The sequence below is a fragment of the Triticum urartu genome, chromosome 2 (assembly GCF_003073215.2).
Source record: "Triticum urartu cultivar G1812 chromosome 2, Tu2.1, whole genome shotgun sequence".
Taxonomy (NCBI): domain Eukaryota; kingdom Viridiplantae; phylum Streptophyta; class Magnoliopsida; order Poales; family Poaceae; genus Triticum; species Triticum urartu.
In genome coordinates this window covers 175,198,777-175,225,776 of record NC_053023.1, presented here as the reverse complement: position 1 = coordinate 175,225,776, position 27,000 = coordinate 175,198,777, and the positions used below count along the sequence as shown (strand labels likewise).

The 27,000-nt window shown below is 45.8% G+C and overlaps 2 protein-coding genes across 4 annotated transcripts; both read right to left on the bottom strand.

Moving 5' to 3' along the window:
- Positions 1 to 1,053: 1,053 nt before the first annotated feature.
- LOC125536599 lies at positions 1,054 to 8,844 on the bottom strand. Of its 3 annotated transcripts, none has more exons than XM_048699845.1 (16): positions 8,477 to 8,833; positions 7,877 to 7,916; positions 7,648 to 7,770; positions 7,528 to 7,563; positions 7,239 to 7,409; positions 6,997 to 7,083; positions 6,808 to 6,926; positions 6,599 to 6,700; positions 3,696 to 3,812; positions 3,558 to 3,611; positions 3,301 to 3,367; positions 2,399 to 2,452; positions 2,039 to 2,128; positions 1,734 to 1,799; positions 1,605 to 1,637; positions 1,054 to 1,365 (listed from the first exon to the last, which is right to left on the bottom strand). In XM_048699845.1, exons 3-16 carry the CDS (start codon positions 7,738 to 7,740, stop codon positions 1,231 to 1,233), a joined length of 1,224 nt encoding a protein of 407 aa, XP_048555802.1. In that variant the 5' UTR covers positions 7,741 to 7,770; positions 7,877 to 7,916; positions 8,477 to 8,833; the 3' UTR covers positions 1,054 to 1,230. The 3 variants fall into 3 exon arrangements, with proteins under 3 accessions (XP_048555802.1, XP_048555803.1, XP_048555805.1); XM_048699846.1 differs by having other exon boundaries at positions 6,997 to 7,080; positions 8,477 to 8,827; XM_048699848.1 differs by lacking the exons at positions 1,054 to 1,365; positions 1,605 to 1,637; positions 1,734 to 1,799 and adding an exon at positions 1,806 to 1,952 and having other exon boundaries at positions 8,477 to 8,844.
- A 251-nt stretch (positions 8,845 to 9,095) lies between these two features.
- LOC125536598 lies at positions 9,096 to 13,617 on the bottom strand. The gene is made up of 5 exons (XM_048699844.1): positions 13,245 to 13,617; positions 12,391 to 12,440; positions 11,953 to 12,030; positions 10,650 to 11,274; positions 9,096 to 10,298 (listed from the first exon to the last, which is right to left on the bottom strand). Exons 1-5 carry the CDS (start codon positions 13,482 to 13,484, stop codon positions 9,477 to 9,479), a joined length of 1,815 nt encoding a protein of 604 aa, XP_048555801.1. The 5' UTR covers positions 13,485 to 13,617; the 3' UTR covers positions 9,096 to 9,476.
- Positions 13,618 to 27,000: the final 13,383 nt, after the last annotated feature.

Sequence of the window (27,000 nt, the reverse complement as noted above, 5' to 3'; positions counted from 1 at the left end):
ACATCACAGCGGCGGCGGCGTCTGGGGGAGGAGGCACGGCGGTGGCCAGGGAGGAGCGGCGGCGGCGTCTGGGGGAGGAGGCACGGCGGTGGCCAGGGAGGAGCGGCGGCGGCGGCGCGTGGTGGAGGTGGGCAGCGGCGGCTGCTGGCGGCGGCCCGGTGCGACGGCGGCGGCTGCAGAAGACGGGGTTGGCGCGGCTGCAAGAGGGCAACAGCGATGGGGATGAGCGGCGGCGGCACGGACCAGCGGCGGCAGCTGGGTGCAACGGCGGTGGCGGGAGGATAGAGCGCGGCGGCGGCGGCAAGGACCTGCGGCAGCAGCGACGCACAGAGGATAGGACCTGCGGCGGCGGCGGCGGGTGGAGGGAGCGGGGGCGGGGGCGGCTAGCTAGGGTTAGAATCGACTTGTGATCAATACCATGTAGAGAGATGTTTTGCAATACAATAATCGTTGTATTGATGGGGTGCTGGTGCATGTATGTATAAGTATAGGATAGGCCTCAACCTCAACTATATACAACTAGGAGATGGGCCAGAACACGTAATACATGCAACACAAAGTACAACTTAAGACAGATGTCCCATGACAAAAAATAGTTTGAGGCATCTATATTTATTTTTTTTCTCTCGATGCAAGATGCAAGCTATCACTAGTGGGCCTCATTAAGAAATATAAAATAAAGACTAGTACACGTGGGCCTCATTAAGAAATATAAAATAAAAACTCTAATACACAGGGCTTCACAGGAGTATAAAATAAAGACTCCAATACACATGCATCTCTATTTTGTACTCCAACCTTTTCAACTTTTAACACCGGACCACACTTCTCTCCAAGCACCCACCTTCTGCAAAGGATCCCGCTTCTCTATCCGAACTTACTTTACCTGATATCCGATCCTACATAGCATACGGAGCATCACCCTGGGGCTATGCATTATACATGCTCTAAGTAAGCAGGCAGCAGCTCCATTGTGGTTCATGAGTCGTGACCGATTTCAGTTCAGAGTGGCCGAAACAAACGGTGCGGCAAAAGAAAAAGGCGCAACAGAGAGACACATGAGACACTTTCCATTCGAATCTGCCATATCTTCTCATATAGGCATGGAAAACATCACCTGTAAGCACACGGGGTTCACAAGATTTTGCACAGAACTGGACAGCCGAGTATTCGGCGTCTCAAAATCGACCGGAGCACATGAAAAAGGAAGAAAATGTGAGCTGAAAAGTGCTAATCTACTGCTGGTCTGTTCCTCCTCTTTCTCCGTGAGCGAGTGAATGGATCAATCCATGTTCTATCTTCCCTCGCGGCGCGCTCCCAGCGCTTCTGGAAATCACGAAGCTCCACCCGTGATTTTCTCCTGACCTACTAGGCCAAACAACAAACTGTGACAAACTACCAAAAACTAGATGTGTCAAAACATCACATGATATGGTTAACTGCCTATAATGCTTGCAAGTACAGTCTATTAGTGGAGGTAGTTTACAAGTGGGGTGATTGTTTAGACTTATTGCTGTTTTAGGTTCTGAGCTCTCGGCTTGCAACGATTTTTAAGAAAGGTGTCATGTGGCAGTGTGCCAGAGCGAAGTAATTTGTGAGCTCACCTTTGTCCTCATGTCAAGGCTTGCTGCCTTCCCCTGGTTACACGTTATTAGATGTGTTATGGAGATGTCACAGAAACAAATACATTATGTAAACTAGAATGTGCCTTCTGCATTCAGGCAAAGACATACTCTCGTTTGTTGCTGCACTTGAGCAGTTCTCTGACGGAGTGCATGTGAGCTCTTGCCGCGGGTACGCTGTTACAATTCAAAAGCAAACATGAGAGGAAACATCAGCATCCCGTCCTACATCATTATGATTGAAAATGCAGATATAAGCTTTGGCATTGTCCTTTAGATTATCAAGTGATATTTCCATGGCCATCTACTCATAATTCATACAGTTTCCACCTGTCAACCAAGGCAATGGATCATGTCCGCCATCACATTGACAGGACGCCAGGGCTGTGACGGAGAAAGCAGAAGCTTATACGAACCTTTGTCATTGCAGAACCTCCTAAGGTCTGTACTCCTCGATGGACTACAAATTCGCTATCAACTACTCCAATGTTCTTTGTCCTGTCACCCTAAAACCATTGAAAGGGAAACTTTAATTAAACTCCCTTGAGAAGGATGTCTTATTTACGCAATGAGGTCACCATACTGCTTGAATACGTCAATCCGAAAAGAATCTAAATAAGAACATAAGCAATCCAGAAAAGCTGCCATTCCTCTAATTCAAATTACCTCAAGCAGAAAGAGCAATAGTGTGGACAGTGACTACATTGTCAATGCCTTTGCTTTGGAAACTTTATCTAAAGCATGCTACAGCTATATAAATGTCACCAGTATAATACCTGGGCGCAGTATCCAAACTTGTAATCAATACCCCATCCATGGACAAGATCATTCTGTACACAGTGCAACAGATGTTTTAATGGCTGGAATAGTCCTAAAAATCAATTAGGCAGAAAACGAAAAAAAGTCTAATCGTGAAGTGACACAAACGTTCGCTAAGGAGTAGGTTGATTATATGCCAGTGTCTTATGAAGAACTTAGCCCTGCTCGGTTGGCTAGTGGTATGAGTGCATGCCCACCCCACCTGCGTTAAGAGTCCTGGCCTACGCGAGTGCTCGTTATCGATTCTTAATGCAAGGTCATACAGGGCTTCCCCTTACCCCCTGCTAGGTCAATTTTTCTGTATTACATATCAATGTCGTATGCCCTATTGTTTAACAGTTACCACGAATTAGTTCCTGACAAATGCAGCAATAACAATATGTTCCCATCATCCCCAACAAGCAATATGTCAGGGAGTTACCAGCAAGATGCATCCAAACAAACCCTGCACATGAATCTCGGAAGTTCTAGAAAATGTTGGAGCCAATAAGGCTAGTTAGTCCCCGCAAAAAAAGGGAGTAAATGTTCTACTGCTTTGTGTATATATTAACTGATTTTGTGATCCAGAGCAATAACAAAAGGAACATGGTAAATAGATGTTAACTGATTTTAACACTAATAAGGGTGGCGTAGTCCAAAACACACTAAATGTTTGGCTCCATCCACTCTTTTCCGTACATGGTTAACATGAGTTATTCAAGTTAAATATGGGACAAACCACAGACAGGGCCCCAAAGTCCCTGGCTTACTCCATATTGTACTACCCATGACTATGGAATGATCAACATAAAAGGTCTACAACTTGGCTCAAGTCTAAACTCAAATATGAACACTCTTTATTAAAAGATTTAACCCTTACCTGGATGAGATGCCAAGCACATTGCCAAGCAGATTTCGAGAAAACCGGTGCCATGCCCTCGACCCATCTGAAATCAATTAATTGTCACGCAAGCGCATATCTGATGCAGGTTTGTTGCTAGCGTACTATGGTGATTAAGCAGTAAGACAATGCTAGTGTGCTACAGTCTACAGCAGATCAAATAGTAACTAACGCGCTTAGTTAACAAGGAAAGCAGATGTTATACCACAAGAAAGAGTTTAAGAAAGAAAACATACCCAGAACAAGGTGGCCCTTCTCTTGAACAATCTTTATTAGCCCGACTGACTCTTCTGTCAAATTATATATATTTTTAATTTTGTTATTCTGTAAACTTCAACTCGAGCAAACAGAGCGTTGCATTACATAAAATCTACCTGTGGAAACTCCCTGTTTTCTTACGAACAGTTATCGGATGATGAATTTCAGATAACTTAGGGTCAAGACCAGGTTGGGATATCTCCAGCCTTTCTGATTTCACTATATTCAAGTACCTGCTCCAAATTACAATGTTAGCCAAATTGGTACAGAGAATACAACAACAACAACAACAACAACAACAAAGCCTTTAGTCCCAAACAAGTTGGGGTAGGCTAGAGGTGAAACCCATAAGATCTCGCGACCAACTCATGGCTCTGGCACATGGATAGCAAGCTTCCACGCACCCCTATCCATAGCTAGTTCTTTGGTGATACTCCAATCCTTCAGGTCGCTCTTAACAGACTCCTCTCATGTCAAATTCGGTCTACCCTGCCCTCTCTTGACATTCTCCGCACGCTTTAGCCGCCCGCTATGCACTGGAGCTTCTGGAGGCCTGCGTTGAATATGCCCAAACCATCTCAGACGATGTTGGACAAGCTTCTCTTCAATTGGTGCTACCCCAACTCTATCTCGTATATCATCATTCCGGACACGATCCTTCATCGTGTGGCCACACATCCATCTCAACATACGCATCTCCGCCACACCTAACTGTTGAACATGTCGCCTTTTAGTCGGCCAACACTCAGCGCCATACAACATTGCGGGTCGAACTGCCGTCCTGTAGAACTTGCCTTTTAGCTTTTGTGGTACTCTCTTGTCATAGAGAATGCCAGAAGCTTGGCACCACTTCATCCATCCGGCTTTGATTCGATGGTTCACATCTTCATCAATACCCCCATCCTCCTGCAGCATTGACCCCAAATATCGAAAGGTGCCCTTCTGAGGCACCATCTGCCCATCAAGGCTAACCTCCTGCTCCTCACACCTAGTAGTACTGAAACCGCACATCATGTACTCGGTTTTAGTTCTACTAAGCCTAAACCCTTTCGATTCCAAGGTTTGTCTCCATAACTCAACTTCCTATTTACCCCCGTCCGACTATCGTCAGCAAAGAGCATACACCAAGGGATATCTCCTTGTATATCCCTTGTGACCTCATCCATCACCAAGGCAAAAAGATAAGGGCTCAAAGCTGACCCCTGATGCAGTCCTATCTTAATCGGGAAGTCATCAGTGTCGACATCACTTGTTCGAACACTTGTCACAACATTATCGTACATGTCCTTGATGAGGGTAATGTACTTTGCTGGGACTGTGTTTCTCCAAGGGCCACCACATGACATTCCGCGGTATCTTATCATAGGCCTTCTCCAAGTCAATGAACACCATATGCAAGTCCTTCTTTTGCTCCCTGTATCTCTCCATAAGTTGTCGTACCAAGAAAATGGCTTCCATGGTCGATCTCCCAGGCATGAAACCAAACTGATTTTTGGTCACGCTTGTCATTCTTCTTAAGTGGTGCTCAATGGCTCTCTCCCATAGCTTCATTGTATGGCTCATCAGCTTAATTCCACGGTAATTAGTACAACTCTGAACATCCCCCTTGTTCTTGAAGATTGGTACTAATATACTCCGTCTCCATTCTTCTGGCATCTTGTTTGCCCGAAAAATGAGGTTGAAAAGCTTGGTTAGCCATACTATCGCTATGTCCACGAGGCCTTTCCATACCTCAATGGGGATACAATCAGGGCACATCGCCTTGATTCCTTTCATCCTTTCTAAAGCCTCCTTGACCTCAAACTCCTGGATTCGCCGCACAAAACACATGCTGGTCTCATCAAAGGAGTCGTCCAGTTCAATGGTAGAACTCTCATTCTCCCCATTGAACAGCTTGTCGAAGTACTCCTGCCATCTATGCTTAATCTCCTCGTCCTTCACCAAGAGTTGGTCTGCTCCGTCCTTGATACATTTGACTTGGCCAATATCCCTCGTCCTCCTCTCTCGGATCTTGGCCATCTTATAGATGTCCCTTTCGCCTTCCTTCGTGCCTAACCGTTGGTAGAGGTCCCACATGCCCGACCCTTTGCTTCACTGACAGCTCGCCTTGCGGCCTTCTTCACCATCTTGTACTTCTCTATGTTGTCTGCACTCCTATCCATGTATAGGCGTCTGAAGCAATCTTTCTTCTCTTTAATCACCTTCTGGACATCATCATTCCACCACCAGGTATCCTTATCTTTGCTTCTCCTTCCCTTGGACACTCCAAACTCCTCCGAGGCCACCTTACGAATGCAAGTCGCCATCTTCATCCACACATTGTCCGCATCCCCTCCTTCCTCCCAAGGGCCCTCCTTAATGACCCTCTCCTTGAACGCTTGAGCTACCTCCCCCTTGAGCTTCCACCACTTCGTTCTAGCGACTTTGGCACGCTTATCCCACTGGACACGAATCCAAAAGCAAAGTCAGCAACCACCAGCTTATGTTGGAGTACAACATCTCTCCAAGTATCACCTTACAGTCTAGGCACACACGCCTATCTTCTCTTCTCGAGAGGATGAAATCGATCTGGCTAGAGTGTTGGCCACTACTAAAAGTCACCAGATGTGATTCTCTCTTTCTAAAGAGGGTGTTAGCTACAATCATTTTAAAGAGGAATCAAGAAATCTTCTCCTTCTTCTTTATTCCAGATGTAATACACAAATGATTGTAGCTAACACCCTTCTTCTTGATTCCAGATGTAATACACAAATCTTCTCCTTCTTCTTTATTCTAAAAACAGATATAACTTTGCTGCCTAGCACATACCAGGCAGCAACAGACAACAATTAATTCTGCAATGTCAAAACTACATTGTTATACTTGTAGGCTGTAGCTGCCTGGACCAGGATTTAAGAGCTGAATACATTGCACTCTGAACACATTCCATGACTGATACCTTGGCACTAGGCATATTTTTAATGACAGATAGGAAATGACAGGTTTAAGAACAATACCGGGGTTCATGCAACACATATACCTTCTTGGGTTAAAATTATCTACTTCAAGATCTTCGTCCCAAAGAAATATATACTTGTACATCGAGACGACGGCAGGATGGAGGAACCTTTTAGCAAACCACCTAAAAGATAGATGTCATCTCGAAGTTAAATGATACCAGATCGATACAAATTATAGGTAGTCAAGGTCCGACTCTTAGTTCAGTGCAAGGGTAGAAAGAGGCCGTACCATTTTGTCTGATTAGAAGCAGCGATGTGTATCACACTTTTGCTCCATGGTAGATCATTCCACTCATTGACCTTCCCATCGTAGTGGAACAATATAGCTGTAAAGTTCTCTGCAAGAAACTGAGCATTCAAGAGTTACATGATAATTGTATGTGCAAATCACTGCCGAACGAAGTAGTAAACGAAGTACCTTCTTCATAAGAGCATCTACACTTTTCTTCTGATTGATACCAGCAGGGATAGCAATCAAGCACCTGTCTTTCTGGTTAGACTCCTGCTGAGACAAAACACTAGCATAGCATTAAATACTGCATATGGCCTTGTACTCAGGAAGGTGGGAGCAGCTAAAGGCTGTTAAATTCATTCAGAAACTGAAACCAACAGAAATATTGTACTGAAACCAACAATCTTAGGCAGAATAGCTCAACTGACCGGTGATTGCACGCTTCTTGTGAGCCATAATGGCTTGAGCTCCATGTCGGAGTAAGGCTCCACTATACCATGAGGCAAAAACCCGACCCTAGCAGTAGAAGCAGCTCCGTGTGACACCTTGGCAGTAGCTCTCCCAGTCCCAGATGCCTTAACAGCAGCCCTGTCAGACCCCTGATATGTACAATGGAGCCACAGTCAACGCCTCAGCAACAAATGAGTATCTGCTTCAAGATTACCACAGCAAACAAAACAACTTGGTCCTTTTGGTGGAGACAATGGGTTCACATACCATCATCGTATCAAACGGGGGAGCGTCTTCATCCAACTGTAACAGCGTATAATCAGATGAGCGTCGTCTCTCGAGCAGAATATAACGGGGAATTGAATTTTACAAACGATCGAGTGTTACCACTGTCTGTCTGCGTTGGTAGCTTGCCATGTTGTAGACCACAAATAGGATTATCATCAAGCACAGAACCAGCAGACGCAGCCGCAGTCTCATCTTAGAGCAGTGATAGCTCCTGTGACCATTCTGCGGAACCAAGCAGATAGTGTCATCAGCTCACACATAGAGAGCTGAGCGGCTGTAGATTTGAATACAAATAAAGCATTAATTAAAGCAGCACAGGGGAACCCACCTTATCCCACTGGGCACTACTTCTCGCTCTTTATGAAACCCTGCATTCACGACATAAAAAACTGCAGAAGTTGAGTATGTTTTCAGACACCATGAGGCGCATAAGAGAAGTTGGGCTGCACGTTCCATTCAACCCTGAGGCGTTACTTGAATTTGGATGGACGTAAAACACCATGAACATGTTAAGCTTCATGCACTAGCCGCAACTAAAAGTCCGAACTGATGGAAAGGGCTAGCCAGTCTGCGTATACACTTCAACAGAACAGAGGAACAACGACATTCGCTTTCAACATGCGATTCGCTTTGTTCCCTTTGCAAGAAAAATACCGACCCCTCAATGAAAAAACAAAGGGAAAGCACCGAGCAAGCATGTATTGCCGCGTCGGTGGCGATGGTTACACACCCGCGACGAAATTGTCCTATGTTTCATGGCCGCGGGGTGCGGCGCGACCCTCCACTCGCAGCTCGCGGCGAGGCGCTCTGTGGGATTTGGAAACGTGGGTTCACGCAGCCAGCGCGCAATCGGAGTGTAGAAATCTCGAACCCCCAATCAATCAATATGCGGAGATACGAAGCACGAGGAGAAGAGAGGGGACAATACCGCGGAGGCGGATGAGGCAACCGGCTGGACGAGCGACGAGCGGTGGACCTCCGCGCGGAGGGCACGGGCACGGGCGCCGCTGCTATCTCGTGGAGGAGGAGGAAATGCTCTGCAGAGAGATTGGGAAAGGCACGGGCACGGAGGCGGAGCCAGACGCGGCCGCTGGAGCGGGCGGGCGGGCGAGCGAGACAGCGACGTTCAGAGGAAGGGCGACGTGTGGCGCGTTCCCACCCGCACCCGTCGCTCGCAGCAGCGCCACGCGAGGTGACGACGACCCGACTGACAGAGGAGAGGAGGGAGACGCAGCGCCGGGGTGATGCCGCCAGCTCAGTCACAGGCGATGGGGGTTGCGCGATGCGAGCAGCCCGTATCGGCTGGGCTGCCTGCCACGACCGGGTTTTCCGCTCAGTTTGTTTCTTGGTTCCCTCCCTCGGCCCCCCCGCGCGGCCCAGGAATGTAGAGGCCCCGACCCACCAGTTGCTTCAATTTCAGATTAATTTCAATACTACTACCGAGTCTTGTCTCAAAAAAAAAAAACCTACTCTCGAGCTCTCGAGTCTTGACTTACCACTCTACACTCAAAAAGAAAAAACTCTTACCACTAAAAAAACAAGTACACTACTCTTGACAATCTTGCTCCAGTCCCCGAACAAAAACAAATGACTCTTACAGACATCAACACTTGTCTCCAAAATTCTGCGATGCCATATACTTGACCAACGAAAGTTCTATGGGTATTACATACAGTTATATAACACAGACATATGTATAGCGCCTAACAACTCGGATCACATCTCTACAGGCAAAAAGCTGCGCTTCATCTAGCTGACCTTGAACAAAACACCAGGAAGACTACCACTCCTTCCTGTTACAAAACATCCTGATTCCCTGACCTAGTCTTTGACAGGGTGGTACACAACACCGGATGGAGCTACTCTAGGACCTCCTTGTAGGATTTGTACACAACACTTCTGCATATCCGCCGCGTCGCTTCTCCCTGTCACCGTCGACTCCTCTTCCTGCCTTTGCTAGGACTGTCTTGCGGCGGCGGTGCAGCACGCTTCTGTCCACTCTTTGGAGGCCGCCCGACCCCTCGCTTCTTGGTGGCGGGCGCACTTCTCTCGACGGTTTCTTCCTCGGCTGCTGCCGCTGCAACGGCAGGGACGTCCCTGGTCTCGCTCTCACCCTGACTGACAGTGCTTCCAGTCTCCCTTGAGGAAACCTTGCTTCTCTTTGCATCACGAGGCACGTGACGTATTGGCGGCAATGTTCGAGAAATCTTCTTGGATGCAGGGGCACTAGTGGCCCCTGCCGCCGCCTTCTTGCTTATGGGGTCACTTGCTACCCTTGCAGCAGTCTTCTTGATTACAGCCTCACAAGCTATCCCTGCCCCGGTCTTCTTCATCACAGGCTCACTTGCTATCCCAGCCACTGTCTTCTTTATTACAGGCTCACTAGCTATCGCTGCCATGGTCTTCTTTAGTACAGGCTCAGCAGCTGTCTTCTTGATTACAGGGCCACTAGCGATCCTTGCCTTGGTCTTCTTGATTACAGGGTCACTAGCTATCCCTGCTGCTTCACAATTCATGGAGAGAACGACTGAACTCTGTTGCCACGTTTTGCATATGAGACCTCGAAGTTCGATTGCAGCCATGTGCTCCAGTGTGGCCTTTGGAAAAAAAGTAAGGACATTATTCACAAACACGAGCATGTCTTTTAGGAGCTCCTTGGCAGAAGAGATAGCACCACTCTTTATCTTTGAACGAAGGATTCGGAAGTCCATATGCTGACGGATCATCTTCTTGTATCTAGCTCTCTTCCGCTGTAGATGGAAACAATTGGACATAAGATGACAGAATCAGAAGTACCTGTGCTATTATATTCATCTCTAGAATAGATCAACTGTACAGAAGATTTGAGCCACTTAAAAGTTCTCTTTCAGAGCATATAATATTACCACGTACAGTTTACCCAATCTGCCCACACTAACTAACTGTAAGCATAACTCAGGTAATAAGAAAACAAAAAGGAAATTCACTATGTCCACAAAGATCTGACTTTCTTGATCCTCTCAGAACAAATAGTGGGCAACCCCAATAAATTTTTTGTAGAAGATAAGACTACAATTTAAAACGCCCACTGAAGCAATAGTGATACAAGACTGATTAAATACCTGGATATCAATTTGGTGTTGCAACATCTTACAGTCACCTTGAGCGGATATACTATTCATAATATCTGCCAATTTTGGTTTTGCTCCCTCGCGCACAGATACACCAGGCTCTATCTTTGGAGTTTTCAGTTCCTTGATGCAGCCTTCAGAGGGAACCTCTCTCTGTACGCATGGAGCTTTGCACACAGATACACCAGGCTCTATCTTTGGAGTTTTCAATTTCTTCATGCAGCCCTCAGAGGAACCCTCTCCCTGTATGCATGGCGTAGATGTATTTTCACCATCTCTGCTACTATCAACAGCCATCAGAATAGCCCTTTTATCCCTCAATCCCCTTTTCTTTCTAGAGCCCCAAAGCAAACCATCTTTGGCACAGAGCTTCTTTTCAGCATGGGGCTTTGATAATGTCTCTGCTGATGTATTTTGAACTTTCTGAGATTTTTGACTGTTGCTTGCTTCCTCTGTGAAACTAGCAGCGGATGATCTGTCTTTGGACAATTCTTTGCTCGAGGAAGTAGTATCAGCTGCATTTTCAGTGTGTGAACATGATTCAGTGTGACATCCTAAGTTATTACCATTATCATGTTTGCTATTGCTGAGACTCTCGATCACAGACTGCAAGGACCTGGAACAGGGAAAAGCCAAATCGCACATTATTAAACAAAAAGAAAAATTTCCACACAGATGGCATAAGTAGTGTCTAAGATAACTTTCACTTGGCTTCAAGATGACAGACAATACTCCATGAAGTAAAGGTTGTGTTGGGATACTGATCATCTTAACCATCCATGAAACCTGATCAACGACGTTAACAAGGTGGGACTTTTTCTCATGACTGCTAATTATGTTTTATTTGTCTTAAGTTCAAAGAGGGTTTAAATAAGCCATATAATTAACCCCACTAAATAACATGATTAATCTAATGTTTTGCATTTTTATTTGGTTCTATTTATCAAAATTTAAATTCTTCAAAAAGTGCTCCCAGCCCCTCCATCTCTCTCCCCTGCCTCATGCCCTTCCCTTCATACATTTCCTTGAACTTCAGTCTATATGAGAAAAACTAATGACTAATTATCAGCAAAGACGATTTCAGAGGAGCTATTTTTAATCAACTTCTAACATTCTTTCAGTCATCTGGTCAACGGCTAGTTTAGCTGATGCATTATGTATAGAGAAAGACGTGCATTGCACGTGCAGGACAACAAGTAACTAAAATATATCCAAAACAAATTATGAAGATTACATGTGAAAATGCCAAAAAAAATTCAAGAACAAGGTGTATATTGACATACTAAGTACTAACCCAATAAAACTTTCTGATTTCCTCAGCTCCCTTTTCAATTCAGCAACTCTCTGCTTGCGAAGCTCCTCAAACCAAGCACTGCAATGAAGCAAATACAATGCTAAGTATTGTTACATCATTGTAAAAGTTACTTCGCTATAGAACACAAAACTATCTATGTTAAACTACAGTCAGTTGAAATGTTCTGCGCATATTGGCCAAGATACTAAAATTTGCATATGAGAATGTTGATAATCATCATTGAATATATTTCTTCTTCTGATTACCAGTCCTGCCCAGTGCCCATGATAGATTAACATTGAAAATTCTTCTACCAAAAAGTCAAACATTGTCCTTGGAATACATCATGGTATGTAGCATACACAACCTCAAACTAAATGGGAAGATCATTAACGTGGACAAGTTAGCACAGACATCACAGGGATGGGTAACACTTACTCGCATGCAGAGTAGCGTGCTTGAATCTCTGAAAATTTTGCTTCGCATTCCTGCAAACAAGAAAAACAGCCAACCAATCAATACCGTAACTTCTTCCAAACATGAGATGGGACAGGCCGTACGGGATTCAAGTTCCCTGCTCCCCACACAATTCCAAAATTGCAAATACTTTGATCTGTAAAACCAACTGTGCGGGTGTTCAAAATGTTTCGGCGTATAGGCACAAAGCTCCCACATATCCAAACTGTTGGACAAATTGCCCTTGGTAATTGGTACCAAAGCGAGCAAAAATTGTGCAACCTGTGTCGTACTGTAATTATATAATACAGGACCAGCTGAAATTGTACCACATTCTTCCTCACAAAGAAATGAAGAAATTATGCCACATCTCATCGGTGGATGGTGGTTGGGGGTTGATTCAACTCGTTTGGTTCAAGTCATCATTTGCTGCATTTTCAGAACGTGGAACTCATGATCATCCAACCAACGGCACAATCCCTAAAATGGCAGCCTAATCACAATATCTAAAATGACAGCCTAATCACAGTCTCTGAAATGGCAGCCTAAGCACAATCTCTAAATGACAGCCTAATCACTGTCTCTAAAATGATTACCAAACATTTGCTCTGCATCCGTACGAAACCATATTACATCAACGACGCCGAGAGTGTATCTCCAGCAATGATCACGAAACCCTAGCCAGCACCAAGGATAACATTTCGGTATCCCTAATAATACGAAAAAATGAATATATGCCCTAATCCACCCTTTTCGAAGCGGCATTACAGGCACGCGGCCGGTAATCGTAATTAACCGAGCAGTGTCAGGCTAGGGTTCGGCGGTGGGGGGCGGACCTTGGGCGAGAAGGAGCACGGAGAGCGGGCGCGCAGCTCGGCGGCGACGGCGTGCCAGTCGGCGGCGCCGTGGCGGAGGACGGCGCCGCCGAGCACGAGCTCCTCCCACGTGCCCCAGGCGGCGGCGGCCGCGTCGTCGTCCTGCTCCTGCTTGACCACCACAACCACCATCGGACGGGGCGCTCCCTCGCCCGGGCACCGAGGAAATCGGTCGCCCTTTTTTTTGGGTCGGGGCGGCATGCGATCGCGGACGGGCGAGGCGATAGGGGAGGCCGAGCCAGGAATAGGACGAGTCGGAAGCGGAGGGAGGCGGTCGGGCAGGGTCGTCGCGGTCGGCCTCTGTCTCTCCCCACTTTCTTTCCGTCTCTGGGAGTGGGCTGGGCGCCTGGGCGGGCGGTGCCCTGTCTCGCCCATTGTTTTCTTTTCTTTTTTGGCGTGGGTTTTGGATTTTAGATTCTTCTACTATTCTGGGTTCGTGCTAATCTAGGACGTGCGGTGGTGGAGGCCCACGCCACTGTCACGCAACGCCTTTTTTACTCGCTTCGCTACTTATATAGTGACTGAGACGAGGCAACAACGCACATCGCATTTTTTTTCCTTCCCTCCCTTAGCGGGTCTATGATGAACATGTCTGGCTTTTGTAAGTGAGAGTTTTGTCAGAGGATGTTTATATTTTTCTCATGTATACGTAAAAGCATGAACTTTGGTAAGACCTACGGGCAGATTGTACGTTGCCCGTAAATGTAGGATTTTTTTGGTAAAAGCATCTTGAGCAGTTGTCCTAAAATACTTGCAGACCCTTAAAAAAACTAATAGATTGTGTAGTATAACATAAATTTGGCTCGCATGTGATCGTTTGGTCCACAAGCTTTCAAAATGTAACACATGGGTATAAACTTTTCGCGGTGTAGCAAAAAAGTTGCTGACCAACCACAACGCGGCGTTTGGCTGCCATGTCGAGCTGGTGATGCTCTAATCGTGGTTGCAATCTTGATAATACCCACGTCGCTTACGACCCCCCCCCCCCTCTCCCCCTCGAAGTAACCCATAGTATCGATGTGCAATTTTCTCAGAAAAACATGTAAAGTCTTAGACACTTAACATGCGGTCTCTATTGGTCATTTGGAGAGCTAGCGATGCAAGCTCTAATCGTGCTTGCAGTCTTGCTAAGACCACTCGCCGCTTACGAATACCCTCTTTTATTTATTTATTTGAAATAACCCACAACATCGATGCACATTTTTCTCAATAAAATGTGTAAAGTCTTAGACAGCGAACCCGCGGTCTCTATTGGTCATTTAGAGGGCCCATAGATGGCGAAGCGGACCCTGTAAAGCTTTGGGTGATGTCGCTCATTCTTGAGCTCTCACAACTCGGCTCATGGCGACGTGTTTGGTCATGTGTCATGTTACCCAATTGGAGCACGTTATTGGCAAACCCTATATAACTGGAGGAGCCACCGAACATGGGGCACTGATGACCCACAAGCATAGAGGATCTATCGTAACCTTTTTCGATAAATAGGAGTGTTGAACCCAACGATAAACATAAGGAATTTACAAGTAGTTTTCAATAAGATTTCACTGTAAAATGTTGTAAAGATAGTTTGATAGCAAAGATTATTCATTACAAGGCAAGGGATGGCTCCAAGTAAGGTTCTCCATGCGTGAATTTTTATCTGGGCTGGCACACATAATTTTCAAATGGTTCTTCAAACTCGAATAGTCTTCGGATAGACGGTTTTTAGAGCCTAATTTTAGAGCTTAAAAAGCTTTTTTGTCAACTGCCCATTTTAGGGGTGCTCGAGATGCTCTAAGGTATTCCAGCTCTTTGAACGAGGGCCTGAATGCCGAGCCGAGCATGAATTCTAAATTTTGGAGTAGAAATTGCAGAGCTACTACTTCCTTTTCTTTTCCTTTAGCAAGATCACTCTCCTTTTTCTCATTTTCCGGCTTTTGTCAAAGGATTTATTTAGAGCTCCATTCCTAGTCGACATTTTGATTGCCATTTTGCAAAACGAAATACGATGCGCAGAAGGGCACTTATCATGGTCTCGGTCGCCTAAAACTCTTTCAAATTGCGGTCACCTAAAAGCTGTGCATTCCGGTACCACAATTAAAGTACAACCATAGGAAGATGAAAATACAAGAAAAAAACAGTAGTGCCAAGTTTTTCACTTCAGAACACCAGGACTCCTTTGATTCAAAGGAATTCTGTAGTATTTTTGGAGGATTGAAATCCTTAAGATTTTTTCTTTGTTGATCCTTTGATTCATAGGATTGGATCTTATATAAATCTTTTCCTATGAAATCTTTTATACTACATTGAAAGTTCATTTTACTACTCTGAACAAATTTGGTGATTCACGTAACCCCCTAATGTTTATTTATGCTCCCTTCACCCCTTCAACTATTTCATACCGGTCAAAAATGTCCATGGCTGGTTTTTCCCGATCAAATGCTGACGTGGACGAGTTGTATTTGATCAATGAGAAATGGGCCCACCTATTAAAAATAAAAAATCACCTGTTAATATCTGTCTCTCTCTTGTTGCTGGCGCCACTCGTCGTGCACGCAGCAAACAGGAACCGCGCCATCCCGCTTCATCCCGAGCCCGCATCGCCGAGCGGAATGATCAATGATCTTCGTCACTCGGCGCGGCCAACCCCCTCACTTGCACATCGATTGGTGGATTGTCGACGACATACGAGTGACCGGAAGCAACCATCTCCGACCCACGCGGGCCGCTCTCCGGCAAGCCTAGGTCACCCCAACCATATTACTTGTGCCGCTCGGTCCGCCTCATCTACCCGGTCCATCCACGCCTCCCTAGAGCCCACATGTCCTCCTCCTGCCCTTGCTTCACTCCGGCGTCCAGAGCACGCAGACAAGGTTAACCGTTTGCATCTATGCGGCTGGCCTCCAGTCCTCGTCACCAAACCTTGTCTACCAGGGCCTTTGTGCCCCAAAAAGCTCAAATGCTGACTAGATCGATGGATGATGCCCAAAATTGACTGAATCGAGCTCGTCTTTCTTGCTTCCGACCATCTGTCGTTGCGGTCGATTTGCTGCCTCTCGAGTTTCCCCGGCCTCTGTGACCTTGCTGGGAGCTCCATCTAGTGCCGGCTATCTTCCAGACACGTCGCTGATACGTCCATTTTGCATCATGCTTTTATATCGATATTTATTGCATTATGAGTTGTTATTACACATTATGTCATAATACTTATGCCTATTCTCTCTTATTTTACAAGGTTTGCACGAAGAGGGAGAATGCCGGCAGCTGGAATTCTGGGCTGGAAAAGGAGCAAATATTAGAGACATATTCTGCACAACTCCAAAAGTCCTGAAACTCCACGGAAGTCATTTTCAGAATATATAAAAAATATTGGGCGAAGGAAGCACCAGAGGGGGGGCACCCACCATCCATGAGGGTGGGGGCGCGCCCTACCCCCCTGGGCGCGCCCCCTGCCTCGTGGGCCCCCGGTGCCCATCTTTGGCTATATGAAGTCTTTCGCCCTGAAAAAAATCATAAGCAAGCTCTCGGGACGAAACTCCGCCGCCACGAGGCGGAACCTTGGCGGAACCAATCTAGGGCTCCGACGGAGCTATTCTGCCGGGGAAATATCCCCCGAGAGGGGTAATCATCACCATCGTCATCACCATCGATCCTCTCATCGGGAGGGGGTCAATCTCCATCAACATCTTCACCAGCACCATCTCCTCTCAAACCCTAGTTCATCTCTTGTATCCAATTTTTGTCCCAAAACCTCAGATTGGTACCTGTGGGTTGCTACTAGTGTTGATTACTCCTTGTAGTTGATGCTAGTTGGTTTATTTGGTGGAAGATCATATGTTCAGATCCTTTATGCATATTAATACCCCTCTGATTATGAACATGAATATGATTTGTGAGTAGTTACGTTTGTTCCTGGGGACATGGGAGAAGTCTTGCTATAAATAGTCATGTGAATTTGGTATTCGTTCGATATTTTGATGAGATGTATGTTGTCTCTGTTGGAAATATGCCCTAGAGGCAATAATAAAATTCTTATTATTATATTTCCTTGTTCATGATAATTATCTATTGTTCATGCTATAATTGTATTAACCAGAAACCATAATACATGTGTGAATACATAGATCACAACATGTCCCTAGTGAGCCTCTAGTTGACTAGCTCATTGATCAATAGGTGGTTGTGGTTTCCTAACCATGGACATTGGATGTTGTTGATAACGGGATCACATCATTAGGAGAATGATGTGATGGACAAAACCCAATCCTAAGCATAGCACAAGATCGTGTAGTTCGTTTGCTAAAGCTTTTCTAATGTCAAGTATCATTTCCTTAGACCATGAGATTGTGCAACTCCCGGATACCGTAGGAATGCTTTGGGTGTGCCAAACGTCACAACGTAAGCGAGTGACTATAAAGGTGCATTACGGGTATCTCCGAAAGTATCTGTTGGGTTGGCACGAATCGAGATTGGGATTTTTCACTCCGTATGACGTAGAGGTATCTCTGGGCCCACTCGGTAATGCATCATCATAATGAGCTCAATGTGACTAAGGAGTTGGTCACGGGATCATGCGTTACGGAACGAGTAAAGAGACTTACCGATAACGAGATTGAACAAGGTATGGGGATACCGACGATCGAATCTCGGGCAAGTAACATACAGATAGACAAAGGGAATTTGCATACGGGATTGATTGAATCCCCGATATCGTGGTTCATCCGATGAGATCATCATGGAACATGTGGGAGCCAATATGGGTATCCAGATCCCACTATTGGTTATTGGCCGGAGAGATGTCTCGGTCATGTCTGCATGGTTCCCGAACCCGTAGGGTCTACACACTTAAGGTTCGGTGACGCTAGAGTTGTTATGGGAAATTGTATGTGGTTACCGAAGGTAGTTCGGAATCCCAGATGAGATCCCAGAGGTCACAAGGAGTTCCGGAATGGTCTGGAGGTGAAGATCGATATATTGGACAAAGGGTATTAGAGTCCGGAAATGTTCCGGGGGTACCAGGCTATGGCCAGCATGCCCGAAAGGTGTTTCGGGGCCCCCGGCAAGTGTTGCACGGCATCATGGGCCAAGGGAAGGGGGCAAACCAGCCCGCTAAGGGGCTGTGCGCCCCCACACTCTTTCCCATGTTACTTGGGGAGGTGGGACGCCACCACCTGGCTTGGGAGGCAAGCCTCCACCTGCTTGGCTTGGGGGCAAGTCTCCCTAGGGTTTCCCTAGGGAGATCCAATCTGCCCTAGCCGCCGCCCCCTAGGGGAAACCCTAGGGCGCCTCCCCCTCTCCTCTTCCCCCTATATACAGTGAGGGGGTGGGAGGGCAGCCACACTCTTCCCCTGGCGCAGCCCTCCCCCTCTCCAACTCCTCCTCCTCTTCCGTAGTGCTTGGCGAAGCCCTGCCAGAGAACCACGAGCTCCACCACCACCACGCCGTCGTGCTACCGGAGTTCTCCCTCAAATTCTCCTTTCCCCTTGCTGGATCAAGGAGGAGACGTCCCCGGGCTGTACGTGTGTTGAACGCAGAGGCGCCATCCGTTCGGCGCTAGATCGGATCTTCCGCGATTTGAGTCGCCGCGAGTACAACTCCATCAACCGCGTTCTTGTAACGCTTCCGCTTAGCGATCTTCAAGGGTATGAAGATGCACTCCCTTTTTCTCTCTCATTGCTAGCATCTCCTAGATTGATCTTGGTGACACGTAGGATTTTTTTTGAATTATTACTATGTTCCCCAACAGTGGTATCAGAGCTAGGTCTATGCGTAGATTCTATGCACGAGTAGAACACAAAGTAGTTGTGGGCGATGATTTGGTCGATTTGCTTACCGTTACTAGTCTTATCTCGATTTGGTGACATTGTGGGATGAATCGGCCCGGACCGAACTTACACGTATGCTTACGTGAGACTGGTTCCACCGACAGACATGCACTTGATGCATGAGGTGGCTAGCGGGTGTCTGTCTCTCCCACTTTAGTCGGATCGGATTCGATGAAGAGGGTCCTTATGAAGGGTAAATAGCAATTGGCATATCACCGTTGTGGCTTTTTGATACGTCTCCAACGTATCTACTTTTCCAAACACTTTTGCCCTTGTTTTGGACTCTAACTTGCATGATTTGAATGGAACTAACCCGGACTGACGTTGTTTTCAGCAGAATTGCCATGGTGCTATTTTTGTGCAGAAATAAAAGTTCTTGGAATGACCTGAAAATCAACGAAGATTTTTTTTGGAATATATAAAAAATACTGGCGAAAGAATCAAGGCCAGGGGGCCCACACCCTGTCCATGAGGGTGGGGGCGCGCATACCCCCCTAGGTGCGCCCCCTGCCTCGTGGGCCCCCTAATGCTCCACCGACGTCCATCTTGACTCCATATATTCGTGTTTGGGGAGAAAAAAATCAGAGAGAAGGATTCATCGCGTTTTATGATACAGAGCCACCGCCAAGCCCTAAACTCTCTCGGGAGGGCTGATCTAGAGTCCGTTCGGGGCTCCGGAGAGGGGAATCCTGTAGGGTAACGTAGCAGAAATTCAAAATTTTCCTACATGTCACCAAGATCTATCTATGGAGAAACCAAAAACGAGGGGAAGGAGAGTGCATCTACATACCCTTGTAGATCTCTAAGCGGAAGCGTTCAAGAGAACGGGGTTGAAGGAGTCGTACTCGTCGTGATCCAAATCACCGGAGATCCTAGTGCCGAACGGACAGCACCTCCGCGTTCAACACACGTACAGCCCGGTGACGTCTCCCATGCCTTGATCCAGCAAGGAGAGAGGGATGAGGAAGACTCCATCCAGCAGCAGCACAACGGCGTGGTGGTGGTGGAGGAGTGTGGTACTCCAGCAGGGCTTCGCCAAGCACCGCAAGAGACGAGGAGGGAGAAGGGTAGGGCTGCGCCAAGAAGGAGAGGAACTCGTGTGTCTTGGGCAGCCCAAACCTCAAGTATATATAGGAGGAGGGGAGGGGCTGCGCCCCCACCTAGGGTTCCCTCCCTAGGGGTGGCGGCCAGGTGGAGGGGAGAGGGAGGCGCACCAGGCATGGGCCCTAAGGCCCATCTGCCCTTAGGGTTTGCCCCCCTCCTCCCCTTAGGTGCCTTGGGCCCTTGTGGGGGGGCGCACCAGCCCACCTGTGGCTGGTCCCCTCCCACACTTGGCCCATGCAGCCCTCCGAGGCCGGTGGCCCCACTTGGTGGACCCCCGGGACCCTCCCGGTGGTCCCGGTACGTTACCGATAAACCCCGAAACTTTTCCGGCGACCAAAACAGGACTTCCCATATATAAATCTTTACCTCCGGACCATGCCGGAACTCCTCGTGACGTCCGGGATCTCATCCGGGACTCCGAACAACATTCGGTAACCACGTATATCTATTCCCTATAACCCTAGCGTCATCGAACCTTAAGTGTGTAGACCCTACGGGTTCGGGAAACATGCAGACATGACCGAGACACCTCTCCGGCCAATAACCAACAGCAGGATCTGGATACCCATGTTGGCTCCCACATATTCCACGATGATCTCATCGGATGAACCACGATGTCGAGGATTCAATCAATCCCGTATACAATTCCCTTTGTCTAGTGGTACGATACTTGCCCGAGATTCGATCGTCGGTATCCCGATACCTTGTTTAATCTCGTTACTGGCAAGTCTCTTTACTCGTTCCGTAACACATCATCCCGTGATCAACTCCTTGATCACATTGTGCACATTATGATGATGTCCTACCGAGTGGGCCCAGAGATACCTCTCCGTCACACGGAGTGACAAATCCCAGTCTCGATTCGTGCCAACCCAACAGACACTTTCGGAGATACCCGTAGTGCACCTTTATAGCCACCAAGTTACGTTGTGACGTTTGGCACACCCAAAGTATTCCTACGGTATCCGGGATTTGCACAATCTCATGGTCTAAGGAAATGATACTTGACATTAGAAAAGCTTTAGCATGCGAACTACACGATCTTGTGCTAGGCTTAGGATTGGGTCTTGTCCATCACATCATTCTTCTAATGATGTGATCCCGTTATCAATGACATCCAATGTCCATGGTCAGGAAACCATAACCATCTATTGATCAACGAGCTAGTCAACTAGAGGCTTACTAGGGACATGGTGTTGTCTATGTATCCACACATGTATCTGAGTTTCCTATCAATACAATTCTAGCATGGACAATAAACGATTATCATGAACAAGGAAATATAATAATAACTAATTTATTATTGCCTCTAGGGCATATTTCCAACAAATCCGTCGCCATCGTCATCATCAACCTTCCTCCATCACCAATTTCATGAGGCTCACTGCCATGCGTGAGTAATTCCATCGCATGCTTGCTGGACGGTGATGGGTTGGATGAGATTTATCATGTAATCGAGTTAGTTTTGTTAGGGTTTGATCCCTAGTATCCATTATGTTCTGAGATTGATGTTGCTATGATTTTGCTATGCTTAATGCTTGTCACTAGGGCCCGAGTGCCATGATTTCAGATCTGAACCTATTATGTTTTCATGAATATATGTGAGTTCTTGATCCTATCTTGCAAGTCTATAGTCACCTATTATGTGTTATGATCCTTTAACCCCGAAGTGACAATAATCGGGATACTTATCGGTGATGACCATAGTTTGAGGAGTTCATGTATTCACTATGTGTTAATGCTTTGGTCCGGTACTCTATTAAAAGGAGGCCTTATTATCCCTTAGTTTTCAATAGGATCCCGCTGCCACGGGAGGGTAGGACAAAATATGCCATGCAAGTTCTTTTCCATAAGCACATATGACTATACTCGGAATACATGCCTACATTACATTGATGAACTGGAGCTAGTTCTGTGTCACCCTAGGTTATAACTATTGCATGAGGAATCACATCCAACATAATTATCCATCACTGGTCCATTGCCTACGAGCTTTTCATATATTGTTCTTTGCTTATTTACTTTTCCGTTGCTACTGTTACAATCACTATAAAACCAAAACTGCTACCGTTACTTTTACCACTGTTACCACTACTATCATATTACTTTGCTACTAAATACTTGCTGCAGATATTAAGTTTCTAGGTGTGGTTGAATTGACAACTCAGCTGCTAATCCTTGAGAATATTCTTTGGCTCCCCTTGTATCGAATCAATAAATTTGGGTTGAATACTCTATCCTCGAAAACTGTTGCGATCCCCTATACTTGTGGGTTATCAAGATTATTTTATGGCGCCGTTGCCGAGGAACATAGATCTATTCTTTGAGTCACTTGGGATTTATATCTGTTGGTCACTATGAAGAACTTGAAAGATCAAAGAACCAAGATTTTTCCCTCAACTACGAGGGGAGGTAAGGAACTGCCATCTAGCTCTGTACTTGATTCACCTTCTGTTTTGAGTAAACTTGTGACACCTACACAAGCTATTGATTCTGATAGGTCGCATGTTATTGATGATGCCACTTCTGCTTTGCATGATACTTATGATGAAATATGCTTGATACTACTGTGCCACTAGGTGAATTTCTTGATGAACAACTTGCTAGGGCTAGAGAGAATGAAATTATTAAACTGATAATATTGATTAAAGTGATGATGAAGATTCTCCCCCTAGATATGAATTGCATGTTGTGCCTGAGGGTTATGTTATGGATAAAGAAACTGCTAGAGACTTTCTTGCTTGCAATGATAGATCTGATCTTAAGAAATTATTAGCTAAGCTTAAAGAAAAGTCTTTGAATGCTAGAATGAAATATGACCCTGCTTTTGCTACTTCACCTATCTTTATTACTGATAAGGATTATGATTTCTCTGTCGATCCTAAGTTAATTACTTTGGTTGAATCTGATCCTTTTTATGGCTATGAATCTGAAACTGTTGTGGCACATCTTACTAAATTAAATGATATAGCCACCCTGTTCACTAATGATGAGAAAACTCGCTATTACTTTATCCTTAAGTTATTTCCGTTCTCATTAAAGGGTGATGCTAAAACATGATTTAATTCTCTTGATCCTGGTTGTGTGCGTAGTCCCCAGGATATGATTTATTACTTCTCTGCTAAATATTTCCCCGCTCATAAGAAACAAGCTGCCTTAAGGGAAATATATAATTTTGTGCAAATTGAAGAAAAGAGTCTCCCACAAGCTTGGGGGAGGCTTCTCCAATTACTTAATGCTTTGCCTGATCATCCTCTCAAGAAAAATGAAATACTTGACATCTTTTATAATGGAATAACCGATGCTTCCAGAGATTACCCGGATAGTTGTGCTGGTTGTGTGGTTTGACCCCAAATGATGTCGTTAAAAATATTGTTAGTAAGGTGAACCAGAGAAATACTGAAAATATATAGTTCCTGCCAGACGTTATGAGAAAAATAAACAAGCTATTGATGCACATTGGAGCAAGACGGTAACACATATTTCCATTGGACATGTTCCTGTCCAACTTGTTGCACCGGAGGACGTCGAGCCACGATTCAAAACTCCATGCAGGCAAACACATCTACGTGAGCATACAAGGAAGTAGCACTAGTTTGTTTGTCTTTTTGTGATCAGTGTGCCGTATTTTTAAATTAGTTAATTAGTGATTAAATAAGATAGAAGAGCGAGAAAGTTGGATTGGTACTAGTAGCAGTACGTGGCTATGTTCAGGTTTGAGTCCAACTAGTATTCGGTCCACAATAGGAGTCCAGGACGTTTGTACCTTGTGCCTGCGTGCACTATTAATAGGGCCAGCCGGCCATGTATCTAGGTCAGTTTTGATTGCGTTTGTTAAACCGGAAACTCGCCATGTTTCAGCGGCCAAGTTCTGTGTATTTTTGTTGAGAATCTAGCTAGGGTTTGTGTTCTTGGCGAGGAGATTAGACGGGCCAACCTCTAATTTGCTGCCGATTCTTGTTGAATCGCCCACGCACTTCTTCTGCTCGAGGATGTACGTGTAGTTCCGGCTGGTTTGCATCTACAGGATTGAAGCTTGCTGTTTTCTTTTCCTATTATTTGGTGTACACTAGAGATTGGACTTGGAGTTGCCGAGTTTGTACTGTGAAAGATTTGGGAAAAAGCGTTCGCGCCATCGATTTTCTGTCGAGGGTCGCATCAAGTGGTATTCAGAGCAAGGTTGATCACGTCACAAATTTTTTTCTTGCTATTTGATTCAACTGTTTGAAAGATGGTGAACTCGCAGCATGACAAATCTGATCATGAGGAGGTCGATGGGCTTCCAAAGGGTTTGGAGATAAGTGATGATTGGCGTATCCATCTGATGGCGATCAAGGGAGCCAACAAGAAGCTTGGGACAAGGGTTGAGGAATTGTCTTCAAATATTGTAGGCGTCGAGGACAGGTTGAACGAGCGTTTGACTGCCAGCGACCGACAACGCACTGATAGTCTACAGGTGGTGACTGAGAGTCTTAATCGGCTCACCGCAGCAGTTCAGCGCCTTCAGGCGAGAGATGTGGCACCCCCACAGTCCCGCTCACCACGACAACGTCGTGACCGCGACAACAACGATGATGGTGATTTTTCTGAGGATTCTGATGCCCGTGGAGGCTTTCCTCACCGACCATGGCATGATGCTGGGGCTCACCGCCATGCTGGGCGGCGCCGTGACTATGGCGGCAATGGTGCCCACAAGGATGATGGTTTGGGTCGAATTAAGATAACCATACCTGAATTCTCTGGACGTTGTGCTGACCCGGAGAAATATTTGGAGTGGGAGACGCGCGTAAATCAGATTTTTGATGGTCACAACTACGCGGAAGAGAAGAAGGTTCGTGTTGCATCAATGGAATTTACAGAGTATGCTCTTGTATGGTGCGATAATAAGAACCGTACTCACGAGCGACCATCGCACATGGGCTGACATGAAGCGAATCACGAGGGAACGTTTTGTGCCTACTTATTACACTCGCCAGCTTCACAGTAGACTGCGTCGTCTAGTGCAAGGTACAAAATCAGTTGATGAGTACTATAAAGAGATGCAAGTTTTGATGATCCGTACAGCTGTGCGTGAGTCTGCGGAGGCGACCATGGTACATTTCTTTGAGGGGTTAGAAGAAAAGATTCGCGACCGTGTTGATTTAATGCAATATAATGATATTCATGAGTTGCTTCATCAAGCGAAGCATGCTGAACGTTGGGTATTGGAGAAGCAAGCTTCAGAGACTCGTCCCACTTACAACAGTGGGCGACGTGGTTCTTCTCCTATTGATGATGGGTTTAGTGCTAAACTGACTCCTTCTTATAAGTCGGGAAGCATTGAACAGAGCAAAGTGACGGCTGCGCCGAAGGAGGTTTCTCAGGTTTCATCTAGTGCGACGTCATCGCATCACCGTAATATTATTTGTCACAAGTGTGGAGGACGTGGACACATGAAGCATGAATGTTCTAATCAACGCAGGGTTCTACTTGTTGATGCGGAATATATTTCAGAATCTGAAGATGAGACGTCTAAGTTAGAGGATGGAATCGAAAGAGGTCATGGTGATACCGTACTATATTATCCTCAAGATGATCCTGATATGGAAAGTTTGCTAGCACATAAGGTCCAGCGAGATGACAAGGTCATTTTTGAACCAGGTCAGCGACAGAGTATTTTTCAAACTACATGTACCATCAAGGGAGAAGTGTGCAAACTGGTAATTGATGGCGGCAGTGCTAGCAACATGGTTAGCAAGGATGTGGTGGAGTCTCTTTCGTTGCGAACATGGGTGCACCTAAAACCATACTATATGAAGTGGAAAAATGATGTGGGCAAAGTAAAGGTAACACATAGAGTGAAGGTGCCTTTTTCTGTTGATGGCTATGTTGACAAAGTGGAATGCGACGTTATGCCATTACATGTCTGTCATCTTATATTGGGGCATCCATGGCAGTATAATGTTAATGCTCTTCATCATGGACGAACAAACAAGTACACTTTTATGCATAAGGGTGAGTTCTATTCTATTTTTCTCAGGGATGCAAAGAATATAAAGTGTACTGTTGAGGTGTTCAAGAAAAAATCTGCAAGGAATAGGTTGAAACCGAGGACGGTTTCCTTTCAAGGAAGGGAGGATGGTGTGACCCCAAATGATGTCGTTAAAAATATTGTCAGTAAGGTGAACCAGAGAAATACTGAAAAATATATAGTTCCTGCCAGACACTATGAGAAAAAGAAACAAGCTATTGATGCACATTGCAGCAAGACAGTAACACATATTTCCATTGGACATGTTCCTGTCCAACTTCTTGCACCGGAGGACGTCGAGCCACGATTTAGAACTCCATGCAGGCAAACACATCTACGTGAGCATACAAGGAAGTAGTACTAGTTTGTTTGTCTTTTTGTGATCAGTGTGCTGTATTTTAAAATTAGTTAATTAGTGATTAAATAAGATAGAGGAACGAGAAAGTTGGATTAGTACTAGTAGCAGTACGTGGCTATGTTCAGGTTTGAGTCCAACTAGTATTCGGTCCACAATAGGAGTCCAGGACGGTTGTACCTTGTGCCTGCGTGCACTATTAATAGGGCCAGTCGACTGTGTATCTAGGTCAGTTTTGATTGCGTTTGTTAAACCGGAAACTTGCCATGTTTCGGCAGCCAAGTTCTGCATATTTTTGTTGAGAATCCAGCTAGGGTTTGTGTTCTTGGCGAGGAGATTAGATGGGCCAACCTCTAATTTGCTACCGATTCTTGTTGAATCGCCCATGCACTTCTTCTGCTCGAGGATGTACGTGTAGTTTCGGCTGGTTTGCATCTACATGAT